Source organism: Molothrus ater, chromosome 25 (assembly GCF_012460135.2).
Source record: "Molothrus ater isolate BHLD 08-10-18 breed brown headed cowbird chromosome 25, BPBGC_Mater_1.1, whole genome shotgun sequence".
Classification (NCBI taxonomy): Eukaryota; Metazoa; Chordata; class Aves; order Passeriformes; family Icteridae; genus Molothrus; species Molothrus ater.
This window is the reverse complement of record NC_050502.2, coordinates 3987114-4014349: the sequence shown is the minus strand read 5'-3', so window position 1 is coordinate 4014349 and position 27236 is coordinate 3987114. Positions and strand designations below refer to the sequence as shown.

Here is a 27236-nt window from a genome sequence, read left to right as displayed (position 1 = left end):
CTCCAGGGAGCGGCGTGGTGGTTGGCAGCGAGCGAGGGAGCGCGCACGCAAGGAGGGAGGAGAGGGAGGAGCACATCCTAATGCAGAGATGCTGCAGTGGCTTTGGGCACACACATCCACCCTCGGCCAGCCACCAGGCGAGCGCTGCCTCGCAGCCCGGCCCCCGGCAGCCGCCAGGCCCCGCGGGCCCCCGGCTGATGCCCACGCAGCCCTCCCGCCGCAGGTAAGCGCTTCGTGCCGCTCTGCTGCACCCCGGAGCGATGGACGGGGCTGCGGGTGGATCTGAGCACCCTCCGGCCGGGGGGACGCTGCGGGGTCTCGCTGGGCTCCAAAGGGACGGGGACAGGAGCCGAGGGTGCTTTGGGCATCCGGAGAGGAGCTGGGGATGGTTTGGGCATTCCGGAGAGGATCTAGGGGTGGTTTGGGCATTCTGGAGAGGAGCCGAGGGTGGTTTGGGCATCCGGAGAGGATCTAGGGGTGGTTTGGGCATCCGGAGAGGATCTAGGGGTGGTTTGGGGCATCCGGAGAGGAGCTGAGGGTGTTTTGGGCATTCCGGAGAGAAGAGGAGCCGGGGGTGGAGTTGGCAGGAGGCGGTGGCACTTGTGGCAGCGCTGCCTGCGCGGCCGAGGTCAGGGCGGCTGTCAGCAGAAATGTCTCTTACGGGGAAAAAAAAAAAATCGAGGAATATTTCGGTTCTCAGCGATTGTCGCGAGGTTTTTTCCCGGCGCGTTCCGGCCCGAGGCACTTCGGGAGAGCGCTGGGGGGGGGGGGGGATCGGGCATCTCCAATGTGCTGGGGGGGTCCGCAGGGGGTTCTGCTGCCCGAAACTACTTCAGCACCCCCAGAAGGGGCCGGCAGAGCCCTGAGCAGCCTCAGGGTCTCCTCTCCGCGCAGGGAGCAGAGGGAGCGCCGTGGCGTCCCAGTTCACCTTCCCGAGGGCAGATCCCAGGGGAGGGTGGGATTTGGGGGTGTTCCGGGGGGGTTTGGGACACGCAGGAATTCCGATCCAAGCCGTGGATCCATTCCCCCGTGGGCACGGGGGGCACCCCGCAATGAGGGCTCCCCTCTGTTCCCGGTCCCAGAGGGATGAAAGCTGAGGGGATCATCCTGGGGCTCCTTCTCGTGTCTTCAGACTGCCCCAGCTCCCTCCTCACCCCACCCACGCTGACCCCAAAACCGCCCCGGGCTGGCCCCGACCCCCACCAGCCCCCAGCGTTGTCCCCGCGGCCGGGCCGGGGCGGATTCCCGGGAGATCGCGCTTCTCCCGGGAAACACCGGTTGCTGTGAGGATGGGAGGCGGCAGCCTCTGCATCCCGGAGCTGCCAGAAATCCCGAGGCTTTCCCCGAGCTCGGCCCTGCTCCCCCCAGGCAGATCCAGGAGGAATTCTGAGGGCCCAAAGCTGGAGCAAGGGGGTGTCGCAGGAGATTTAGGATCAAGAAAGGAACCTCTGCAGGCTGGGTGTTTGGGATTTAGCACAGCGACACAACCCCAAAAACCTCTTGCTTTGCTCAGCAGCGGATCCCAAACTTTCCAGAAATAAGTGAGCTTTCCAAGGGGTGGCTCAGAATTCCCAAAACCTCCAGAAAACGGGAGATGGGGAGGTCCTGTGAGCCCAGCTGTACCTGGGCTCAGGTAGAGTGAGACAAAGGGTTCCCAAAGCTCCTCTCCATCCCCTGATTAATTCCCACAAAACTGAGCGGCCGCTTTTATCCCTTTGGAATATTCGCCGAGGATTTGATGGTCTGGCTTAGGATTTTTCTCCGCGGATTTACCACAAATAAACCATAAAGGGCAGAAAACCCAAACCGCGCCTTTAGGATTTCCCACAGCGCATGGAATTTCCACCCCACGGAAAAAAAAAAAAAAAAAAAAAGGGAATCCACGTGGAGCTGAGCCTGCGTTAAAGCCGCTAAAGGTGCGCTGGAAATTCCCAAAATCCAAATGATCCATGAAATACCCGAGGAGAGGCTGAGCCCTGCCGGGGTCTCTCTGGCCGTGGCGCTGTGTCCCTGTCGCTGGCGGTGCCACCACCCCCGGAGCCCCTGGCACCCCCGGGGGTCCCCCGGCAGCTCCGGGAGCCGCTCCCGGCTCAGCCGCGATCCCGGGATCGGGGCCGGCTCCAGGAGCCCGCACGGAGATCGGGATGGGGATTTGGGATGGGGTCCCAGGGAGACTGGGATGGGGTTTCAGAGAGACTGGGATGGGGTTTCAGAGAGATTGGGATGGGGTTTTCAGGAAAAATTTGGGATGGGGTTTTCAGGGAAAATTTGGGATGGGGTTTTCAGGGAGATTGGGATGGAATTTTCAGGGAGATTTCGAAGGGGTCCCAGGGAATTTGGGATGGGGTCTCAGAGAGCTCGGGATGGGGTTTTCATGGAGTTTGGGTGGGGTTTTCAAGGAACTCGGGATGGGGTTTTCAAGGAATTTGGGATGGGAATTTCCCCGTCTCCCACGGGTTTGCTCAGCGCAGCTCTCCAGCTGCACAAAATCCTTTTCCCCGAACCCAAAATCTTTCACTTTCCATGAAAAACACCCCCGGTCCCGCTGTAAAATCCAGGATCCCACTGGGATGATCCCAGGGAGCACAAGGGACATTCCCAGCCGGAGCCGGCTGTGAATCCCAGCCCCAGCCCTGCCCAGCAACCATGACCCTAAACTGGAGCATTCGTTATCCACTGGGCAGCCGTAAAAACCGGGAGGAACCAGGAAAATCTGTTCAGCGCTGATCCCTGACAGGGCTGGCAACGCTTGGAGCCCGAACCCCAAACCCAGGGGCAGGAGAGAAGGTTGGACACGGGTCTGGAGCATCCCAAGGAGCAAAACAAACCCGGCAGCAGCTGCAGCTTCCCCTGAGGGGCGACTTTAACCCCAGCATGACCAGTACAAGCACCCAGCGGGGCACTGGGAGAGCCGGGAAGCTTGGGAAGATCCCTGGAGCCAGGCGGGGATCCCCAAACCCCAAAACCTCGGGGAGGCTCTTGCTGTTGGATCAGGGCTCCCCTTTCCAACCCCTTCTCCCGGAGGTCTCCCGAGCTCCCCGCGCGTTGTTCCCGGCTCCCGGGAGAGCTTCCAGCGGCGGGGAGAGGCTGGAGCAGGTGGGAGCCATTTACACCTGAGCCCAGCAAGGCGCCGCCGCTCTGACGCCACCGGCAGCGCGGGCGGAGCCCGGGATAGTCCCGGCTTTAGGCTGAGCTTCCCGGGGCTGAGCCGGGCCTGGAGAGGGCGGTGGGAAGCGGGAATGGGGGGGTTTATTCTGGCGAGGGGGGCTCAGCTCCGTCCTCGCCGCCTGAAATCCCACCCGGCCCCAGCGCCTCCTCCCGGGAGATCCCGCAGGAGCAGCCGGGATTTCCCGGGAAAAGGGAACAATTCCCGGGAAAAGGGAACAATTCCGGAGAAAACTGAACATTTCCCGACAAAACTGAACGTTTCCCGAGAAAACGGAACGTTTCCCGGGAAAATTGAACGTTTCTCCAGAGGGGTTGGCAGCAGGGGAATGTGCCTCTGGGAATATCTGTGACTTTAACAGGATTTTGGCTGGAATCGCCTCCTGAATTCCTGCTGGAATCACCCCTGGGTGGATTTTCAGGCTTCTCATCCCGGCTGCTCTGGGCTGAGCTTTGAGCTGGGAGTCGAGTTTTGAGGGAGAGTTTAGAGCGGCAGCCTGGCTTAACACCAGGCCCATGCCCAGCCTGGGGCGAATTCCCTCCTCGAGCCCAAATTCCCCCATCCCTGGGGGCTGGAGATCCATGGAAAAGTCTCCCGGCTCTTCCCGCTGGTCCCCTTGGCTTTGTCACCTGTCCCAAGGCTTTGGCTCAGGGCTGAGCCACCCGGGCGTCCCCAGGTCCCACTGGAGGTGACCCAAACCCGAAACCCCCGGGAGCTCCAGCTCCAAACCCCCGGGAATTTTCCAAGGGATATTTGAACAGCTCAGGTTGGAATTCCATTTCCCCCCAGGAGGCACCGAGGAGAGAGATGGGAATGGATTTGTCTGGGGAGGAAAAAGACAATTAAAATATAAGTGTAAATAAACACGAATATAAATACCAATATGAATAACAATATGAATATAAATATAAATAATATTATTATATATCATAAATATAAGTATAAATATAAATATAAAATATAAATATAATTTTTAAAGGGAAACGAGCTCACTGCAAAGCTCAGCTGTAAAATTCACTCTGCCCAGAGCAGGAAAGTCCCACTCATAATAAAATATCCTTTTTTTTTTTAAACACCATTCGATTTTCCCCCCAAGCCCTCCCCGCCCACTCCCCTTTCCATGTCCGGACCAAAGGCACCTCCCGGCTTTGTCTCCTGCACAAAGGGAGAGTTTGGATGAAAAGGAAACTCCCCCAAGCCCTGGGGACAGCCCAGAACTGCGACCAATTATTCAGGAAAAGAGCTCCCAGGATCAGGATCTGTTTGGGGTGACAGAACTCCACCCCAAGCCCCTCTTTTGGTCCTCATTTGGAGCCTTCCTTGCTCAGATGGGTTTGGAGTGGCTCAGAATTCCTGCAGGACCTGGAGCCACCGACAGATCCGACCCAAAAAAGCTCTGGGAAGGGCTGAATCCAGAGTTTTCCTCTCGATCCACCCCTGATTTCCAGGAGGACAAACCCGTGACAATGAAGCCGTTTGTCCCTCACCAGCCACGCTGTGCCGGGACGGACACGATGTCCCCAACCTTGGGAAGGTTCTGAGAGTCAGAATCCAGGGAACATCACACGCCTGCCCCTTCCAGCTTCAGCCACGATCCCAAATAAAAGAGGCACAGGAGGGATCGTGGCCGGAGCGATGCCTCCCTGGGGAATGCTGCGGCAGAAGGAGCTGCCCCACTTAATCCCAAATGCTCCTCTGGTGGCTGAGTGCAGGAGATGGAATTACACTGATTTATCCCGCTAATGGACAGCGCTGAACGCGGCATCTCCTGCCAAAATCCACCCCTGACCTTCCCAAAATCCTGCTGGAATCGTCCTCCTGAGGATGCAGCCCTGCAGTCAGGGCTGGGGGTGCTGTTCCAGGCTGCTCCTCCTCTCCCAGCCCCTCTCCAAATCTCCCTGAGCTCCTTGACTCTGCCTCCCCGCTCATGGATTGCTCCTGGTTCCGGAGGGAAGGGATCCTGTGGAGCTCTCCATCCCAAAGGGAAGGGATCCTGTGGAGCTCTCCATCCTGCCCTGTTCCAGAGGGAAGGGATCTTGTGGAACTCTCCATTCCTCCCCATCCCAAAGGGAAAGGATCATGTGGAGCTCTCCATCCTGGAGGGAAGGGATCATTTGGAGCTCTCCATCCCTCCCCATCCCAAAGGGAAGGGATCCTGTGGAGCTCTCCATTCTGCCCCATTCCCAAAGGGAAGGGATCCTGTGGAGCTCTCCATTCTGCCCCATTCCCAAAGGGAAGGGATCACGTGGAGCTCTCCGTTCTGCCCCATTCCCAAAGGGAAGGGATCCTGTGGAGCTCTCCATTCTGCCCCATTCCCAAAGGGAAGGGATCCTGTGGAGCTCTCCATTCTGCCCCATTCCCAAAGGGAAGGGATCACGTGGAGCTCTCCATTCTGCCCCATTCCCAAAGGGAAGGGATCCTGTGGAGCTCTCCGTTGCTCCCGGAGGTATCAGTGACAGCCTCCATTAGCGGCGGTGACAGATCCCCTCTCAGGACACCAGCAGGCTCTCGGGTGTCTGTCAAAATACCCCGGGAACAGGGAAAAAAACAGCTCCCTGTGGCCATTCCTTAATCAGGGATGAGAGCAGGGCTCAATGTCCAGTGCAGAGTGCTCCCGAGCTTTGGGGGAGCTCAGGATCAGATCCAGGATCCACAGCTCGGGGGCGGATCCAGGACCAGGAGCTTGGGGTCAGATAAATCCAGGCAATGTCAGAGAAATTCCCTCAGTTTCGGAGCTGCCCCAAGGAGCCTGAACCTCCAGGAGGGAGGACGGGCCCAAACCAGACCTCCTCCTGCTGCCTCCTCCTTGTGGAAGGGATTTCAGCTGGCAGGGAGTGGGTTTAGATGGGATACTGGGAGGAATTCCTGGCTCTGAGGGTGGCGAGGGGCTGGGATGGAATTCCCAGAGAAGCTGTGGCTGCTCCATCCCTGGAAATGTCCAAGGCCAGGTTGGAGCCACCTGGGATAGTGGAAGATGTCCCTGCCCATGGTATGGAGTGGGATGGGGTTTAAGGTCCCTTCCCACCCAAACCAGTCCAGAATCCCACAAAAATAACAAAATGCAGCTTTCCCCTCTCTCTTTCCTGTTTGTTTTCGGAGTGTGAGGGGTGAGGGAACAAAGAGAGCAGAGCTGCAGCTGGAGCCCTCCCAGGCAGCTCCCGGGGCTCGGCAGAGGATTCAGGCTCGGAAAACGGGGCTGGAAGCACCAGAGCAAAAACTCCCCGAGTTTAATTTGCAGCCGCTGGTGCAGGAACAGCTCCCGCCTCTCCCAAGCCCCGGGGCAAGGGAACTGCGGAGATTTGGAAAAGTCAACTCATTAATTAGCGCAGGGCTGGCATCTCCCGCAAGCCCACAGCGCGCCCGGCTCAAAGCTGCCCCTTGTCCCCAGGGCGGAGGGACAGGCCAGGGGAACAAAGGGGCAGTGTTGGCTGCCGGGCCGTGGGCTCGGGACGCTGTTTGGGGCAGGATTCTCGGTGACATCAAGTGACTCCATGTGACCGAGCCGCTCCAGGGCTGCTGGAACCAGCGGCTTCTGCGTGGGAGCATCTCCCGCCCCGCTGGGCTCCGTCCCCAAATTCCGTCCCCAAATTCCCTGTCCCTGTCACAGCTCGGGCCTCTCCCACCTGGAGCTGCCGCCTCCCGCCGGCAGCGGCTCCTCCCTCCCCGGTCGGGCGGGATAAAGGAGCTCCAGCTTCGTTTTGGGGCCTGTCAGGGAACAAAATCCCAGCAGGGCTGAGGGCGGCTGTCACCGCTCTGTCCTCTCCTGCCTGTCCCCTCTGTCCCCTCTCTGTCCCTTCATGCCAGTCCTCTCTGTCCCCTCCTACCTGTTCTCTCTCTGTCCTCTCCTGCCTGTCCCCTCTGTCCCCTCCTGGCTGTTCCCTCTCTGTCCCCTCTCTGACCCTCAAACCCAGACAAGACAAACCCCCAGGATTTTGGGATGGACTTTGGGATGGATTTCTGGATAGATTTCAGGATGGATTTCAGGATGGATTTTGGGATGGATTTCAGGATAGATTTTGGGATTGATTTTGGGATGGATTTCAGGATAGATTTCGGGATGAATTTTGGGATGGATTTTGGGATGGATGTATTTCAGGATGGATTTTGGGATGCTGGCAGCCAACCCTTCTCTCCGGGCGAGGACACAAAGAGCCCGGCTGGTTCCTGCAGCCCGAGCTGGGCTCTGCTGTTTGCTCAGGTGCTGCTGGTAATGAGGGGGGGTTGGAAAGGGGCCGAGCATCCCAGGGGATGGGCTAATCCCTGCTCCGAGGGCTCGGGGGCGGACAGATGGGCAGGGACGGGAGTGGAAGCAGCACCAGCTGGAGCAGGGGGATGAGCAGCAGGAGCGGCCCGGGAGCTCTTGGCAGCATCTCCAGCTCCTCGCAGGGGCGTTCGGGGGAGGACAGCGGGAAACGAGGCCCTGCCGGGCTGCGGGAGAGCTCCGCGAGCCGTTTCCAAAGGGGTTTTGTTAACAAAGGGGGAGAAAGCAGCCCGAAATCCCTGCTGGAGTTCCGGGGGAAGCGGGGCCGTGGGTGGGGCTGCTCCCACTGAGGGCTCGGGGCTGCACAAAGAGCTCAGGGTTTGGCTGGCGGGTGATTTTTGGGAATCTTTAGGGATCACAGGAGGCTGGGAAGGCCATCAGGAGATGCCCTGGAAGTTAAAGAGTTTAAATTGAAGATTCCTTTGTCACAGAATTCCCAAATCCTGGAGTGATTTGGGTTGGGAGGGACCTTAAAGCCCACCCAGTGTCACCCCTGCCATGAGCAGGGACACCTTCCCCTGTCCCAGCCTGGCCTGGGACAATTCCAGGACTGGAGAACCCTGTTCTAGGGCATCCCAACCCTCACTAGCCAAGAATTCCTTCCCATTATCTTCATTGTTTTCACAAAAATCCAAATTATTCCCCAAATTATTCCCCCAAATTATTCATTATTTTCACAACCCCCCCCCCAAATTATTCCTCCCTTCTCACTCCCCACCAATATCCCCTGTGCTTCTGGCTTGGTGTTTTCCATCAAAAACACTTGGAGAGTTTATGGAGGAGGGGGGGAAAGAATGGGAAATAGCAAAGGAGGAGGGACAACAATTCCACTCTCTGATTGTCGCCTCCCATGGGGACAAAAAGGGCTCCTTCAGCAGCTCCTCCTGCTCCTCCGGGCACCGCTGGAATTCTGCCCTGGAGTGAGTCTCACTTGGGCTGGTGGCCAGCGGGAAGGCACAGCTGGACTCTGGAGCTTCTGGAACAGCAGCTCCATGGAACATCTGGGGCTGGAAGGGTCCCATTGACCCCAGAGCCCCTGGAATCGCAGTTCCATGGAATATCTGGGGCTGGAAGGGCCCTGCTGATTCTGGAATTGCAGTTCCATGGAATATCTGGGGCTGGAAGGGCCCTGCTGACCCCGCTGTGTGTCCCCCCCTCCCCAGGGCCGCCGTCCCCACGCGCCCGTAGAGGCTCCGCAGGACCCGGCGCAGGATGGGAGGCACCGCTGGGCTCATCCACACCTCCCTGGCCGTCGGCACCTTCCTGGGTAAGAGATTCCCGTGGGAGGGGCTGGAGGAGGCGGGAAATGCCCCGGGATCCACCGGGAACCTCCCGCCCTTGGGATGCGGCGCTGCCGGGTCCCGAATCCCCGCGTGGGTTGGGATGGGGCTGCTCCGCGTCTGTGCTACTCCCAATATCCCTCTGGGCCAGGAATGTTTGACACAATTCCCCCTTTCTAAACCCAGGTTTAGGGAGGTGCAGGAGGAGTTTCCTGCACTCATTTCCTTCATTCGTGGGGAGTGGGATTCATTCCACTCCCCGTCCCGCTTTTTCCAGGGATTCCTTGCTGGCTGTACCCTGAAAAGATACCCCTGCCCATTTCTGGAGGCCAGGGAGGATTTCTGGACCTCAGGGAGAAATTCCAGATCTCAGGGACGTTTCTGGGTTTCAGGGATGATTTCCAGATCTCAAGGACCATTTCTGGATCTCAGGGAGAATTTCTGGGTCTCAGGGAGAAATTCTGCATCTTTGGGACCATTTCCAGATCTCAGGGAGAAATTCCAGATCTCAGGGACATTTTTGGATGTCAGGGACCATTCCTGGATTTTGGGGACCATTTCCAGATCTCAGGGCCCATCCCTGGATCTCAGGGAGAAGGTGGGGACCTCAAAGACCATTTCTGGAATTTGGGGATGATTTCTGGATTTGGGGGATTTTCTCCATACCTCAGGGCCCACCCCTGGATCTCAGCAAGAAGGTCTGGATCTCAAGGACCATTTCTGGATTTTGGGGATGATTTGTGGATTTTGGGGACCACTTCCGGACCCCAGGGCCCATCCCTGGCTCTCGGGGAGGCTCAGGCTGCTCCCTGCAGGTCCCTTTTCCGCAGGGAGACATTTCCTCTCCAGCTGAGCCTGGCTAATGTCCTCCAGCCAATCCATCAGCCCGGGCAGAGCCTGCTGGCCCATCCTCATAAATATCTAATTACCTTTTAATGTTCTCTGCATCCCTGAGGAGGCCCAGGCAGGGGGAGCTGCCCTGGATCCAGAGGCAATTATCCCGCTTGGAAATCGGCCTGACCCCGGAGCTGGACTTGGGGTCTCCCACCAACCACCCGAGTTCAGGCAAAACCCCCCAAAAATCACACCCTGGGAAGCCTGGGAGGGTGATTTTCACTGAGCTTTGGCTGGTGGTGCCATGGAGATCCGAGGGCAGATGGGACAGGGGGAAATCCTGGGAATACCAGGAGGGATTGGGACAAAAGGATGGAAGTGATGGATGAGGCTCAGGGAAATGTTATGGAGTGGGAAAAGAGCCAAAACCTCCAGGTCTGGAGGGAGATTTAAATATTTAAAGCTTCTGAAGTGCACAGAGACCACTCTAAAATCCCAAACTTTCCCCAGCCTTTGTTCAGTTGGGAAAACATCAGGAAAATCTGGGAACCCAGGCCCTGACCCTTTGTTCCTCAGAAAGCTGCTCGTTAAAAACAACCCAAAATAAAGCCTGGGTTCCACGGAGAACTGATCCTTAGAAAAGCCCAAATCCAGTTGGATTCTGGGCATAAAACTCCTGAAAAACCAATTTACTGCCCAGCTCCCCCCTGTGATCCAGGAGCTCCAGGGCTGTGCTGTGGATGTCCTCAGAAAAAGGAATTCAGCTTGGAAAATGTTCCACCGAGGAAATTTCATCATTTCCTGGGCTCAGCACAAAGTGCAGCCTCCTGCACACCTGGGCTTTCAGCAAATTCCTAAAAATATCCCAAAAACCACCCAAAAGGGAAACTTTGGAGTCACCTCCTTGCAGCTGCTTCTCCAAAATCTTCATTTTCAGGTGTTCTGCTTTCACCTGTTTCTCATGATTTTGTTGTTAATTATTGTTTTCCCTGATACTGAAGGTTATTCCAGAGGCATGGTGGGGGTTTTTCCTGTCATTCCAGCTGGATGGAACATGGAAAATTCCCAGCAGGTCACTCCTCTCCTTTGAAATTCGGCTTAAAAAACTGAATTTTGTGCCTGTCTTCTCCCTATTTTCCAAATTCCAGAGCTCCAGGACAGATCCTGCATTGGCAACATTAAAAATTGGGAATTCTGGGGTGCAGAATGGGCCCGGATCAGTCTCAGAACTTCTGGGATTTGTCAATTCTAAATTTTAACCTTATCCCCTCCTCGTAACTGTTTAATTACTGCCTTAATCAACCCCTGGTTTATTTAATGAGTGAAATCCAAGCGTTTCACCCCCGGCACCTTGGAATTGTGGATTAAAATTCACCTGAACCCCTGGCATCGATTCCAAGTGGGAAAATCGATGCCTGGCACTGGCAGCCGTAACCTTGGCAGGGACAAAGGGACAGCAGAGGAGAGCAAGGGGACACGGGCTCCAGGTGGGATCAGGAGGGAGGATGAGCCTGATTTGGCTTGATTGGAATAAAAAAATCCCACGGGAAAGGGGCAGGGGTGGGAGTGGTACCAATAGATATTTTATTTGTTAAATAAATAAAAATTATTTACCTTATGCTCCCTAATTAACCTCAAAATTAAAGCTGCTCAGCCTGGATCCTGCCACCTCCATCTATCAGAGCACAATTAACTCATCTATCAGCACTCAATTAATTCTTTCTCATTAATTCCCCATTAACTCATTGTCGTTTCCCCCTCAGTCAGCAGAGTTTATTCCAGCCGGGACTCCCTCAGCACTGACCCAAACAGGAGAGGATTTCCAGCTTTTCTTTTAGGAACAGAACCATCCTAGAAGGAAAACAGTGCTGGCTGGGAGGGGAAACAACCCCAAACCCGTTGCTTTTCCTTAATTCTAAAGAACCCCAGCTCTGTGCCTCTCCCTGTGTGGCTCTGGGGACCATCCCGCGAGCACTGATCCAAATGGGAGAGATTTCCCGCTTTCCCTTTAGGAACGGAACCATCCTAGAAGGAAAACAGCACTGGCTGGGAGGGGAAATGACCCCAAACCCACTGGTTTTCCTCAATTCCAAAGAATCCAATCCCAGCTCGGTGCTTCTCCCTGTGCGGCTCCAGGAACCATCCCTTGAGCACATCCAAAGGGGAGAGGATTTCCCGCTTTCCCTTTAGGAATGGAACCATCCTAGAAGGAAAACAGCACTGGCTGGGAGGGAAAATGACCCCAAACCTGCTGGTTTTCCTCAATTCCAAAGAATCCCGTCTCAGAGCCTCTCCCTGTGCGGCTCCGGGAACCATCCCACGAGCACATCCAAAGGGGAGAGGATTTCCAGCTTTCCCTTTAGGAACAGAACCATCCTAGATGGAGGGGGGAAACAACCCCAAACCTGCTGCTTTTCCTCAATTCCAAAGAACCCCAGCTCGGTGCCTCTCCCTGTGGGGACCATCCCGTGACCCCATCCTTGCAGAGCCGGGATAATTGCCTGGAGCAGGGACACGGGGAGCAGCTGCTCCCAGCCCGGAGCCAATTAGCAGAGCCCCTCTCCCATCCCTTCCCATCCCTCCCCAGCCTCCTCCCGGAGCAGCCGGAACGTGGGGCGAGCCCCGGGAGCTGCGGGTCAAGGGCTGCTCCCGCTGATCCCAGCCCGTTCCCGGCTGGAAGTGAGTCTTCCATCAAACATCCCGGGAATGGCTCCATTGAGGAGCGGCCCCGCTGAGCAGGGGGGGTGAAGGAGACAGATTGGCCTTGGCACAGCGGGTTGGAGACGCTCATTAATTCAATTACAGAGCAGGGAAGGATCCCGGAGCCGGGGAAGCAGCTCGGAGCTTATCAGTGCTGGTGGCTCCTTCCCTGATAAGGGCCAGGCGTCTCCAGGGGGACAGGGACAGCGAGGACAGACGTGCTGGCAATTATCCCACCGGCTGTTCCTGCAAGAAAGAGATTTCCAGGCGGGTTCTGCCTGGCTCTGGCTCACAGTGTCCCTTCCTGGGCTCTGGGAGCCAGTCCCAGCCCAGGCAGGGGTGGAACGGGATGAGCTTTTCTCACCCAAACCAGTCTGCGGTTCTGGGATTGTCCTGTGTGGGAGGGGATCTGCTGGAATTTGGAATTCTGAGACAGGAAGGCAGCTGTCACTTCCCAGTGGCACATTGTCCCCAAAGGGTGGCCCAGGCGTGGTGTGGATCAGGCAGGTGGGGCCTTTGTCCCTCTTGCTCCTCCCCATTCTCAAAACCAGAATCAATTCTGAGTCTGAACACCCCAAAAGCAGCTTCAGGCTCATCCCAGCCGTGGAAGAGAATGGCTTGCACTGGTTTGCTCTGGTTTGCACTGGTGTGTACTGATTTGCTCCAGTTTGCTCTGGGTTTCCACACCAGTAACTCACTGGTTTGAGGTGTCAGGAGCCGGTGGAGCTGCAGGGACAGAGGGGACCTGCCAGGTGTGTCCAGAACCGTGAAGATCCCAGTTCTCCCCTCTCCTCCCTCACCCTGGAGAGGATTTCAGAAGAACGAACCAGGCAAAGTCTGTGCAGGCAGAGGAGGAACCTCAGGGACACGGGGACATTCCCAGCTCCAGCTGTGGGGTTCCAGGAGGTGCCTGCTCCTTGCTCCAGGTGTCCCCAGGGATGCTGGTCGCTCTGGAAGGCCGGGAATGCTGCGGGATGCTCCGTGGGAGCGGCAGGGTGCGTCCCCACGGCCAGGCCTGGGCTGTGCTGACAGACGGGGTGCGGTTGTCACATTGCTCCTCCTCTCCTCCTCGCGGCTGGGGACACCCTACAAAACTGAAAAGGAGGATTGTTTAGGGAAAGCCAAGCAGAGCTGAGCAGTTTTCCCCCCTCTCACGCAGTTTGGTGCCAAGCCCAGGGCGGGATGAGGAGCTACGGGCCGGTGTTCGAGGAGCAGCCATCCCACACCCTCTTCCCTGAGGGCTCGGCAGAAGAAAAGGTCACCCTGGCCTGCCGAGCCCGGGCCAATCCCCCCGCCAGCTACAGGTGAGCTTAGGGCTCCCTCTGCGCCTGGAACGGGAGAGAAACATCCGGAATTCTGCCTTCTCCCCTCCGCTTCTATAGATGGGAAATTATTGACTTGGGAATGAGATTCCTTGTCCTGTGAGGAGCTGAGGGAGCTGGGGAAGGGTCTGGAGAGTCCTGAGGGGGCTGGGGAAGGGTTTGGAGAGTCCTGAGGGAGCTGGGGAAGGGTCTGGAGAGTCCTGAGGGAACAGGGAAGGGGCTCAGCCTGGAGCAAAGGAGGCTCAGGGGGAATTTCTGGCTCTGCACAACTCCCTGCCAGGAGGGGACAGCCGGGGGGATTTGGGATCTTGTCCCAGGGAACAGGGACAGGAGGAGAGGGAACGGCCTCAGGCTGGGCTGGGGAGGCTCAGGTTGGACACAGCAGGAATTTCCTCATGGGAAGGGCTGGAAGGGGCTGCCCAGGGGGGTTTGGAGCGCCCATCCCTGGAGGTGTCACCTGGAGGTGGCACTGAGTGCTCAGGGTGGGGATCGGGCACAGCTGGGACTCGATGATCCCACAGGGATTTTCCAGCCCTCAACAATCTGAGATGTTCCACCCATCCCAGGGCTCAGTTCAGATCCAAATCCACCTCCAGCTGGAAATCCACCCGGCCCAGCCCCATGAGCGTGGCCATGGGGATTTATCCCTGTCCCTGCTCTGTTTTTACTGGAAGGTGGAAGATGAACGGCACGGAGCTAAAGCTGGAGCCGGATTCCCGCTACAGGCTGGTGGCCGGGGATCTGGTGATCAGCAACCCCGTGAAAGCCAAGGATTCCGGCTCCTACCAGTGCGTGGCATCCAATTCCAGGGGCACCGTGGTGAGCAGGGAGGCCTCGCTCCGCTTTGGCTGTAAGTTTGGCACCACCAGGTAAATTAAACACAACCCCAGTTAGGCTGGGCTTAAACAGAGCCTGCCTGGGAAAAGGCTGGAGAGAATCCCTCCAGCGCACCATCCCATGGAGAAATCTCCTGGCACTTCCGTAGAAATTTGGAGAATTTGGAGATTTATGGAGAAAGCCAATGATATTTTTGGATCTCCCACCCAAGGAGGGGCAGAGAGAGCTCAGAGCTGTATTTGCCTGTCCAGGTTTCACTCTGCCTGTTCAGTTTTGCAGGAATTCTCAGCGGAAGAGCGGGACCCCTGTGAAGATCACCGAGGGCTGGGGGGTGATGTTCACCTGCAGCCCCCCGCCCCACTACCCAGGTAAGGGGGACACAGCAGAGCACAGGGTTCCCAGATATTCTGGGAATTTCATGGAAGGAAATTCGGGGTTAATTCAGAGTTTGTAACACAACAAAGCAGAGGCAGGACACATTGGTGTGTCTATGCAAGGGCCAATTCCAGCTGGGAATCCCATCTGAGAGGAGACAACAACCCACAACTAGGTCCATCCTACCTGAGAGGAGACAACAACCAGTGCAGTCAATTCCCTTTTCCTCCCATGGAAAGACCAATTCCAGCCTGGAATCCCACTGGGTCTATCCCACCTGGGAGGACAAACCTGTCCAGTTTACTCCTTTCCTTTTTCCCCCCAGGTTTATCCTACCGGTGGCTCCTGAATGAGTTCCCCAATTTCATCCCTGCTGATGGGAGACGTTTCATCTCCCAGACCACGGGCAACCTCTACATTGCCAAGACAGAGGCCTCGGACCTGGGCAACTACTCCTGCTTTGCCACAAGCCACATGGACTTCATCACCAAGAGCGTCTTCAGCAAGTTCTCCCGCCTCAGCCTGGCTGCAGAGGGTCAGTGCAGCTTGGATTGTCCCAAAAATGCCAATTCTTATGGGAAAAATCTGAATTAACAACCCCCCGCAAAGCATTTTGGGGACAGTGCCCAAGTCATCCTCCAACCTCTCTTAAGAGCTTCAAAAATATGGATGGGCTGGGATGGGAGGGAAGCAGCTCTCTCTCCAAGATTCCCTGTTTCCACTCCATCCAATTTCTCTATTTTTAAAGGATAATTCTGGTCTAGGGATAAGGAAATTAAACAGGAGGAAGGCCTGGATGGACATGGACTGGAACAACCCGGGACAGTGGAAAGTGTGGGTAGGACTGGATGGGCTTTAAGGACCTTCCAACCCAAACCAGTCCAGGACTCTGGGGAATCCAGAATTCTCGGGAATTGTGGAACCCTGAGATGTTATAAAAGAGATTTTTAGAGACTTCATAGCAAGAGCTGTCTGAAAAAGAAAATGAAACCTCTGTCCCCTCACCCAAACGGGTTAGGAGGTAACCTCATGGGTCCCTCTGCCCTGTGAGACCTGCCCTGGGTGGCATTTCGGTGTCACCCAGGTCCCCTGAGCGATGTTTTCCCTGTGGCAGATGCCAGGCAGTTCCCACCCAGCATCAAGGCCAAGTTCCCTGCGGACACCTACGCTCTGACCGGGCAGGTGGTGACCCTGGAGTGCTTCGCCTTTGGAAAGTGAGTGCAGCTCCGCGTGGATCAGGATTGGGATCGGGATTGGGATTGGGAGGGAATGGCAGAACTTCCGCATCGCCAATGGAAGACCAGAGATGGAGGGAAATGGGAAAAGGGAGGAGCTGGCCAAAGCCAAGGCCCAGTGGGACAGGACCGGGGTGGCCACACGGGGTCTGAGCTCAGCCTGGGTTCACCGGCTCGGCTTTTCTGCAGCCCCGTGCCCCGGATCAAGTGGAGGAAGCTGGATGGGCCACAGTCCTCCAAGTGGATCGGCAGTGAGCCCCTGCTGCAGATCCAGCAGGCTGGATTTGAGGATGAGGGGACGTACGAGTGTGAGGCGGAAAACGCCAAAGGGAGGGACACCCACCAGGGACGCATCATCATCCACGGTAACGCATCCAAACTCATCCCTTATCCAAGGGGACACACCCAAACTCGTCCCTTATCCAAGGGACACATCCAAACTCATCCCTTATCCAAGGGCACACACCCAAACTCGTCCCTTATCCAGGGGACACATCCAAACTTGTCCTTTATCCAAGGGGACACACCAAACTCGTCCCTTATCCTGGACACAACAAAACGTGTCCCTTATCCAAGAGGACACATCCAAAAATGTGTCCTTCACCCAGGGAACACATTAAACATGTGTTCTTCATCCAAAGAACAAATTAAACACATGTCATTCACCCAAGGAACACATCTAAACACGTGTCCTTCACCCAGAGAACACATTTTAACTTCCCAAGGTGCCCCAGGCAATGGTCCAAGGCTTTGGGACTAAAACCACCCCCTCTAATCCTGCCCCTTAACAGCCCTAATTAAAGGTGTTGCAAAGCCCCAACCAAGACCTGCAGGGATCAGGGAAACTTTTCCTTGGTGGGCACATTTGGGCTGTGGCGAGGAGAGAGAGAGAGAGAGAGGGGGAGCTCTTCACAGGCTCTAAAATCATCACAGCAAACATCAGGGAACCAAGGAAGGAAGGGAGTGCTAAAAATCAAACTTGGCTCATGCTCAAGATCCTCTCCAAGCCTGAGGAGCTCCCACCAGGGGTAACGCTCTGAGCTGTTGAGCAGATCTAATCAAGTTTAAAAACTTAAGCTGGTTACCTCATCCTGATTCCAGTTTTTCCTGAAGTTCGGGAATGGCCTGAAGTTGAGAGAGGGAGGATTTAGAGGAGATATCAGGAAGAAATTCTTTACTGTCAGAGGGTGAGGCCCTGGCACAGGGTGGATGGGGATGGTGGCACAGGGGCTGTGGCTTCCCCATCCCTGGAAGTGTTCCAGGCCAGGCTGGACGGGACTTGGAGCAAGCTGGGATGGTGGAAGGTGTTCCTGCCCATGGCACTGGGGGATCTTGAAGTTCCTTTCCAACGCAAACCATTCCATGATTTGATGGTTCAGGAATGGCTGAATTTACTCTTAAGAAGAGAAACCAATTCCTCAGCCCTGGATTCTGCCCTGATCTTGCACAGCAGGACCCGGCCATGCCTCTCACTGCACAAAAGGCCGGGGCGGTTCCCGTGGCAGATCCCGCTGTGCCAAGGACTGTGCCGGCAGCGCTGGCACAGGGACACCCTTCTGCCAGCCTGGCACCACCACCTCTCAGCTGAGCTCCTTGGCTCTGCCCTCTCTCTCTCGTCCCCTGCAGCCCAGCCCGACTGGCTGGACGTGATCTCGGACACCGAGGCCGACATCGGGTCCGACCTGCGCTGGAGCTGCGTGGCCTCGGGCAAGCCCCGGCCCACGGTGCGGTGGCTGCGGGATGGGCAGCTCCTGACGTCCCAGGTACCCCCCAGCCAGCTCTGACCCCGCTCCTCCAGCCCAAGCCCCTCCTCCTGCCTCACTCCTGCATCCCCGCCCCGGTTCTCACCCCGCATCCCTCCTCCATGTGCCCCCATCGGGCTGCGAAGCGACGGCACCATCCCCAAATCCCCTCTCCCGGCGCTGCCATCCCAGCCATTGCTTTGTGCAGCTGCAAGGACTCACAGCCGGCCAGCAGGGAGGACAAACAGCCCCTCGTGCCTGCCCTGGTGTCACCTGCACGCTGCCGCTCAGGTGTCTCGGCAAGCAGAGCACGGCGACGCGGGGGAGTGAGCGCACAGACATAAAAACAAATCCTGCGTTTTCCCCCATGGAAAACCAGGCCACCCCAGGGAGTCTGTGACGAAACTCAACCCTGACCCAGCCGAGGACTGAGTTCCATTTTTATTTTTTTGTTTTTCTCATCTAATGGGTTCATCCTCTTGTTTGCACAGAACCGCATCGAAGTGAGCGGTGGAGAGCTGAGATTTTCCAAGCTAGTCCTGGAGGACTCTGGCATGTATCAGTGTGTGGCTGAGAACAAGCATGGCACAGTTTATGCAAGTGCTGAATTAACAGTGCAAGGTAATTCCTCCTTTCCCAGAGCTCTGGGTTCCAATGGGACACTGAAAAAAATCTCTTCATAATATCCTGATGTGATCCTGACATTGTGATGTCGCAGCGAGATAAGAGAGGGCAAAAACTGCTCCGCTCACCACTGAAATGGTTGCTGGTTCAACAAGACACTGTGCAAGCCTTGAAATTCTAAATCCTGTGTAAATTCTGTGTGAAAGTGGACAAAAAAATCTGTTTAGCCACAGGAAGTGGACAGGACACCCAGCAGCAGCACTACAACCTCTCTTCCACTACAAATTCCTCTTTTTTTGGAGGAAAGAGGTCCAAAAAAACCAAATTCAGCTTTGATTCCACCTGGTTTGATGGATGGTGACTGGAGCTGAACTGCTGCCAGATTTGTTCCATGTTAGTCCAAAAGTTTATCTCCTCGTGGAGATGCCAAAGATAAATTAAAGTCCCTGAGCACCAACTGCTCAACATTAACACACCGAGGCCAACAGGTAAATCCTGATTCCATCTGCAATTCCAGGAGGAGTTTCAGGCAAGCTGGATGTCTGCGTTGGTCAGGATATTGAAGAGATTATCCTCGACATGTTCCAAAGCAGCTGTTGTTGTGTCTCTCAAAGACCTTGCACTTGTTAGGGTCATTCCCATCGCTCCGTCCCACTCGTGTGCCACATAATTCCTGCCTGGCAGGCATCAGGATCCACCCAGCAGCCGAGGAATTCCTCCCTTATCCCGCTCTCCAGACTCTGCCTCGCTTCTCTTACCGAGCCATCCAAACAACAAATCAATTCCCACTCGCACGGTGCTGAAATTCCCCCCAGGGCAGCGTTTCTAATCGTGCCTTAATCCTCTTTTTTATCCCTGTAGCCTTAGCTCCAGATTTTAGACTAAACCCGGTGAAGCGCCTGATCCCGGCAGCCCGCAGTGGGAAGGTCATCATCCCGTGCCAGCCACGAGCAGCACCAAAAGCCACCGTGCTCTGGACCAAAGGGACAGAACTCCTGGTCAACAGCAGCAGGTAGCAGCACAGAGTCAGCTTCCACCTAGAAAACGTAGCTAAAATATATATATTTTTTTTTACCAGAAGACTGGACTCGATGATCCAAATGTGCTGCTGGCTCCCTGAATTTTGTTACTCCTCTAATTTCTTCTTTAGCAAACTCCTACACAATATTTTCTGCCTGATTTTGTCTCTGGTTTCTCCAAAATCAGTGGAAACTCCCAAATGTCCAGAGGACATCTTAACAATCCTTTGTGTGGCTCCTCCTCCTTTGCAGGGTGACGATTACGGCAGACGGGACCCTGATCCTGCAGAACATCAGCAAATCCGATGAGGGAAAATACACCTGCTTTGCTGAGAACTTCATGGGCAAAGCCAACAGCACTGGAATCCTCTCTGTCCGAGGTAGGGATGTTCATTTGGGGTCAATCAAGCAAGAAACAGCCAAGAATGAATGATGTGACGTTTCTTCTCTCCTTACACTCCCAAAAAAACAGAATAATCAGGGAATCAAAGTGATTTCAGGTGGAGCAGCAAAACTTCTGCCTGACCCAGTAACAAACAGCCCCTGAGCAAAGCGTTTCCATTTCCTAGTCCCTCCTCTTCCTCCTGTGAAGCTCCAGCTGTTGGAGCGGGATGAGGAGCCGGAAGGGATGGTTTGGATACTGGGACGGGGACATTCACTGCTCATCACCCTTCCCGCTCGCTTCCCGCAGATGCCACCAAGATCACACTGGCACCATCGAGTGCCGACATCAACGTGGGCGAGAACCTCACCCTGCAGTGCCACGCGTCCCACGACCCCACCATGGACCTCACCTTCACCTGGTCCCTGGATGATTTCCCCATCGACTTTGACAAGTCCGAGGGGCACTACCGGCGAGCCAGCGCGGTGAGTCCAGAGGGAATTCCGGACCATCCGAAAGGGTGGAGAATTAATTCCACACTTGTTATTTGCGTCTTTGTGCCCGCCAAAGCTGCTCCATCGCTTTGCCCAGAGTGGTTGTGAATTCCACATGCCTGGAAGTGTCCAAGGCCAGGTTGGACAGGGCTTGGAGCAACCTGGGATAGTGGAGGGTGTCCCTGGCCATGGCTGGGTGGAATGGGATGGGCTTTAAGATCCTTCCCAATTCAAACCATTCCATGATTCCATGAGCACTCCCCTCCTAATCTGGAGGAGAAAGGGAAAGGCCTGTGGATAAAGGCAGGCAGAGATCACCCAGTGATCACTCAATGACGGATCAATAACCACTCATTGATCACTCAATGATCAATCAATGATCACTCAACGATCAATCAGTGATCATTTAATGGTCACTCAATGATCACTCATTGATCATTCAATGGTCATTCATTGGTCACTCAACAATCACCCAATGATCACTCAATGTCCATTCAACCATCACTAAATGATCGCTCAGTGATTGCCCAATGGTCACTCAATGGTCACTCACTGACCACTCACTGATCACTCATTGATCACTCATGGATCACTCTTTGATCACCATCCCAAGCCAAACAGACCCAGCACAGGCTCGGCCTTGGCCAGCACTGGATCCATCCTGGATCCATCCAGCTCCACACCCCTGGGGGAATCCTTTCCCATCTCCCTCCTCTCCACCTCCACCACCACCTACCCACACTGGATTCTGTCCCGTGACCCATCACCTTCTGGTGCTGTCCCCACCGTGTTGTCCCATTGCCCTGCAGAAGGAGGCCATCGGGGACCTCAGCATCTCCAACGCGCAGCTGCGGCACTCGGGGCGTTACACCTGCACGGCCCAGACTGTGGTGGACAGCGCGTCCGAGTCAGCCACGCTCACCGTCAGAGGTAATTCCCTGTGGGAACGTTCCCTGCTCACGGCAAACCCAGAGCAATGACATGGCCCGTGCCATCAGCTGCTCTGTAACCACCTCACACCCAATGATTCCATGATACGGCCCAGTGGGTTTTATTTTCACCCAAAATTTGGGGTTGATCATCTTGGAGGTCTTTTCCAACTTTTCCAACCAGGCTGAGGAGCTTTTCCAGAGGCTAAAGCTGGTGGTGAAGCTTCCCAGCTTCCAGAAAAGAAAGGCCCTAGTGTGAATTTAGGCTTTGCACAATGCAGAGAGTGACAAACCTCCAGACCTTCCATGTCAGCGACACATTTCCCATCCCTCCAGGACCTCCAGGCCCACCTGGAGGGGTGGTGGTGAGGGACATTGGAGACACCAGCGTCCAGCTGAGCTGGAGCCGTGGCTTCGACAACCACAGCCCCATCGCCAGGTACCTCATCGAGGCCCGGACCCTCCTGTCCAACCAATGGAAGCAGATGCGCACCAGTGAGTGTCCCCACGGTGGCACCGGGCCAGTCCTGGCTCCGTGTTGCTCCTCGCTCTATTCCTTCCCCTCTGGTGCTATTGGATTTTACAGATCCCATAAACATCGAGGGCAACGCGGAGACGGCGCAGGTGGTGAACCTCATCCCGTGGATGGATTACGAGTTCCGGGTCCTGGCCAGCAACATCCTGGGAATTGGGGAGCCCAGTCTGCCCTCCAGCAAAATCCGCACCAAGGAAGCAGGTGGGTGTGGAGACAAGCCCAGGTCCCTGTCCTTGCCCAGGATGGTCCCAAGGGATGAATCATCTCCTGGAGAGCCCCCAGAGCTGAGGCCACCACAGGATTTTCCATCTTTTTGCCCATTTCTGTGCCAAAGATGAGCAGGGTTAGAGCTGCACTTGCCAGCACTGCATCCAGCTGGGAATGTTCGTTCCATGTCCAGCTGCTTGGACAGAAAGGAATGGGAGAACAGCAGGAGAACCTCACCCAATCCATCAAATGCAAACCAGCTTCTTCCTAATAAACCTCCCCTCCACATCCCCGCTTTTGAGCTCCATCCTTGTCCCCTCCGACACCAAATCCTTGTCCCTAAATCCCCTGGTCAGGCACAAGCTGGAATTCCACAGAGCCCAGTCCTTTCCTGGGAGCTGTCCCATCTGGTGTCACTGGTGTCACACCTTGTTTGTGTTCCTCTCCATCACTCCCACCTCCTTAACCCAAACTCTGCTTTTTTTGGGGGCCTCACAGCACCAACAGTGGCACCGTCCGGGCTCGGCGGCGGCGGAGGGGCTCCCAACGAGCTCATCATCACCTGGACGGTGAGCTGGGAACAGGGAAAGCACCAAGGTGGGAACACGTGGCGTTTCTGGGGGGGGAAATCAGGCTGCCCCATCCCAGTTTGTACAAGGGGGTCGAGCCAAGGGCTGGTTTGGACGGACCAAGCAACATTTCCTTTGGGAAATCAGTGCCACCATCCCAGTTTGGACACGGGGATGGCTTGGATGCACCAAGGGCTGGTTTGGATGGACCAAGCGCACATTTCCTTCAGGAAATCAGTGCCACTATCCCAGTTTGCATGAGCGAAATCCCATCTTGGACGGACCAAGGCTCTCTCTCTTTTCCCAGCCGACGCTGCGGGACTACCAGAACGGGGACGGCTTTGGGTACATCGTGTCCTTCCGGAGGAAGGGCAGCCAGGCCTGGCTGAGGGCGCGGGTGCCGCACGCGGAGTCGCTGCACTTCGTGTACCGCAACGAGAGCATCGCGCCCTACACCCCCTTCGAGGTGAAGATCAGGGCCTACAACAGGAAAGGGGAGGGCCCCGAGAGCCTCACGGCCATCGTGTACTCGGCAGAGGAAGGTAAAGAGCAGCAGGAGAGCTGGGAGTGTTCACCTGGAGAGGAAAAGGCTCCAGGGAGAGCTCAGAGCCTCTCCCAGTGTCTGAGAGGGCTCCAGGAGAGCTGGAGAGGGATTTGGGACAGGGGATGGAGGGACAGGAGACAGGGAATGGCTCAGGGATGGAAGGGATTTGGGATGGAATTGTTCTCTGTGAGGGTGGGGAGCTCCCTCAGAGGATGAATTCCCAGAGAAGCTGTGGCTGCCCCTGGATCCCTGTGAGTGTTCAGAGTCAGGCTGGATGGGGCTTGGAGCAGCCTGGCACAGTGAAAGGTGTCCCCACCATGGCAGGGGTGGCACTGGATGAGCCTTAAGGTCCCTTCCACCCAAACCATTCCACGACTGCACTGACTCGGAATTCCCAGTTTTGTCCAACCCACCGCCTTTCCCCTGCAGATCCGTGTCCATCCAGGAGCTCAGACGTTCCTTTGGCTCCTCTACTCCTCCAAACCCCCAGAGTGAGGATTCCCTAAGCCCAGCCCCGGCTGCCCCACAGCCTCGGGGCAGACACGGATCCCAGAGCTCACAGCTGTGTCCCTGCTTGTCCCCCTAAGTCCCTAAATCCCTTCCCCTCACTCTGTAACACAACACCAGCTGTCTGCCAGGGGATGACGCTGCGGGAAAACCTCTTGTTCCCGATGGGCCCGAAGTCAGGAAAAGGATTTTATTCCTGTCTTTCAGAACCCAAAGCGGCTCCTTACAGGGTCATTGCCAAGTCTGTCCTGTCCTCGGAGATGGATGTGTCCTGGGAGCCCGTGGAGCAGGGAGAAATGACTGGAGTGCTTCTGGGATACGAGGTAGGAGATTCCAGTGGGAATGGGACACCCTGAGAGCCCAGCAAGGAAAATTCCCCCGGGTTATGTGAGGTGAAAGGAAACAGCATTTTGATTCCAGAGGTGGGGATAATTCTCACACCACATGGTTCTAATGGGGCTGGCACTGCTCTCTCAGGAAAGATTAAAGGGAATCATCCAGTTTTCCCTGCCTGCCTTTCCTGGGAGGCCGTGGCCTCATTCCTGGGCGCACACAAAGCAAAACACACAGAAACAAACACCCAAAGGCCCTTCAGGGTGGGCTGACTCGGGATCTGCAGATCTCTCCTTCCTAAACCCATCCTGTCCTTTTCCAGATCCGGTACTGGAAGGACGGGGACAAGGAGGAGGCGGCGGACAGAGTGAGGACAGCGGGGCTGGTGACATCGGCCCATGTCACCGGCCTGAACCCCAACACCGACTACCACGTGTCAGTGCGAGCCTACAACCGGGCAGGGACCGGCCCCCCGAGCCCCGCCACCAACGTCACCACCACGAGACCTCGTGAGTGAGCCCTGACCCCTCTGCTTCCCACAGGATCCCCCAAGATCACCCAGACTTTGATCTCGGTGCTCTTGTTCGATGTCCCCTGAACGCCGCAGGGATGGCTGGGACCAGCACAGCCTTCTCCTCCCTCCCTGATTTACCCAATCCCTGTCTGGTTTTGTATCCCTCAGCACCAAAAAGGCCACCTGGGAATATCTCCTGGACTTTTTCCGGCTCCACAGTCAGCATCAAGTGGGACCCCGTGGTGGCCAAGGCAGACGAGTCGGCGGTGACGGGGTACAAGGTGAGGCCAGTGAGGCTGGGCTGCTCCTGGAGGTGATCCAAGGAAATCACAGGGAACAGGAGCTCAGCATTCCCTCTCCCCACAGATGCTCTACAGGCAGGATTCCCACTCGGCCCCCACCCTGTACCTGGCCAGCAAGAGCCACATTGACATCCCCATCCCTGAGGATTTCACTCACGCCTTCGTCCAGATCCGGGTGACCGGGCCCGGCGGGGACGGGACCCCGGCAGAAGTTCACATCCTCAGGAACAGCGGTACCTGTGCTCCTCTGGCCACACCCACCCTGCTGACCACACCCCTTCAACTGACCACACCCATCCATGTGCCCCTCCAGCCACACCCACTTCAGTGACCACACCCATTCCACTGACCACACCCATTCCACTGACCACACCCATTCCACTGACCACACCCATCCATGTGCCCCTCCAGCCACACTCACCCTGCTGACCACACCCCTTCAACTGACCACACCCATCCATGTGCCCCTCCAGCCAACATCTGCCCCCTGACCACACCCACACCATCGGCCACACCCATTCCACTGACCACACCCACCAATGTGTGCCTCTGACCACACCCATCCATGTGCTCCCTGACCACACCCACTCCCCGGCTACACCCACACCCTGTGCTCCCTGACCACACCCTCTCCATGCCCAAATTCCCCTTTCCGAGGTTCTCCAACGCCCCAGAGCTCACAGGGCACCTCCTGACTCAGTCACAACCCCTCCCATCCTGGCCACAGCACGATCCCAATAAATTGTGGTTTAAAACCCCATTCCACCTTCCAGGGCTATGGGAGAACATCCTCCCGCAGGGTTTTAGGTTCAGACTCTGGAATTGGTCATTTCTGGAATTGTTTTTTCCTGGAACCAGCCTTTGGTTCCTTTGTGCTGTTCACCCATAGGAATTCCTGACTCTTCTCCTTCTCCCCACTCCTCTTCCCAAACCCATTCCAGCCTGACCCAGCTTTAGGATCTGCAGCCTCCAGACCCCACAACCCTCAACTTCCCAAGAGTTACGACTTAAAAACCATTTAAGTTTTCCACCAAGAGTGAAACCCCATTTCTGTGGGGCCACAGCTCCATCAAAGTCCCTAAATTCCAGGGGCGAATTCCCAGCGCCAACCCCCAAAATCCTGCTCCCAGCACTCCCAGGAGTTTCACCAGCACCAAACACACAAAAAACCCCACAAAACCTCCCTCAACTCCCTATTCCCTGCTTTTTTCCAGGGACGAGCATGATGGTGGAGGACTCGGGGATGAGGCCGGCGCCGCACGTCGTGGTTGTCACCACCAACTCCCTGCTGATGGTGGCCCTGATCAGCTCCCTGGAGCTCTGACCTCGGCTCCTCCCCATCCCATGGGAACCACGCAAATCCCACGGGAACAACACCAAATCCCATGGGAACAACACCAATTCCCATGGGAACAACACCAAATCCCATGGGAACAACACCAATCCCACTTCAGGGCAGCACCGCAGGGAGAGAGAGGATTGGACCACGTGGTTGGAAGGGAGGAAGAAATTAAAAACAGCTTTGGTTTTTTTTCTTTTTGGTTTGGAGGAACAAAAGCTTTCATACAAGACATGGGTCTTTAACTGATTAAATGTTTTTTAAGGAAAACGAAGAAAATGAGGAATTCTCCGGGAATTCTGCAGCCAGCTGCCCCCGCCCTCACTGTATCCATAGGTTTTCTGCCTTATCGAAGCCATGTATGAGATAACCAGACTGCTAAATTTGACTTTTTTTTTAACTCTGTACAGTGAATTCCGTGGGGGGACGGGGACTGAGGAGTTCAGGGACCAGCATGTTCCACACCCATCCCACCACAGCCAGCTCGGAGCCTTTGTGGGACGGGATTGATCCTTTTTCCCCACAAAAAAGAGCCAAACCCTGCAGGAACCAGCCCGAGGAGACAAACCCACGGGAGGGTCGAGCTCGACCCCAGCCTGAAAAGCTTTTTTTACTACTCTGGTGATCACTTGCAGCCCCAACCTGGTGCTTTTCTCAGCTGTGAGGTGCAAATTCCGTGTTTTCCCATATCCCACGTGCTTTTGGGGTGGATTTGTCACCTTGTTTGCCTCTTTGGGAGAAGGGGATCCTTTCCCAGAATCCTTAATTTGGGCAGCTCTGCCTAAAAACAGAGGTGTCAATAAATCCAATTTCAGAGGGGCTTAAAGAAGGAATTTTTAAAAAATGACAAAATTAAAACAGGAATGGGAGACTCGAGGAAGCCACTGCTGGGACAAGAAGGAAAATTTGGACTCGGATTCATCTCCCTGCACTGAGAATTCACCCAGCCAAAATTCCAGGCTCGCATTGGGACTGCAAAGCTGAGATCCAGCCAGGAAGAGGCTCTGGATTCCAGCTCCGACGGCCGCCGGACATCCCAAGGAAGCTCTGGGATGCTGAGGAGCCCCCTCCGCTCCAGAGGCTGGGAAAAGCAGGAATGCTGAGCTGAGCACCCACAGGACTGGCTGGGAATCCATGTTGCCTGTTGAAATCTCTGTCTCCCAGTAAAGCAGTTGACCAAAGTTAA

General features: G+C 55.8%; 1 protein-coding gene across 1 annotated transcript; it reads left to right on the top strand.

Moving 5' to 3' along the window:
- The first annotated feature begins 107 nt into the window (after positions 1 to 107).
- On the top strand, positions 108 to 27236 carry CNTN2 (contactin 2). Its single transcript, XM_036398361.2, is given in 24 exon segments — positions 108 to 223; positions 8591 to 8694; positions 13401 to 13545; positions 14238 to 14413; positions 14672 to 14703; positions 14705 to 14768; positions 15101 to 15310; positions 15890 to 15989; positions 16200 to 16375; positions 17637 to 17773; positions 18244 to 18373; positions 19238 to 19388; positions 19648 to 19775; positions 20087 to 20262; positions 21081 to 21201; positions 21537 to 21695; positions 21787 to 21936; positions 22441 to 22511; positions 22819 to 23053; positions 23770 to 23885; positions 24218 to 24404; positions 24578 to 24690; positions 24776 to 24944; positions 25926 to 27236. Coding segments are annotated over 23 exon segments (3111 nt in total). The 5' UTR covers positions 108 to 223; positions 8591 to 8639; the 3' UTR covers positions 26036 to 27236.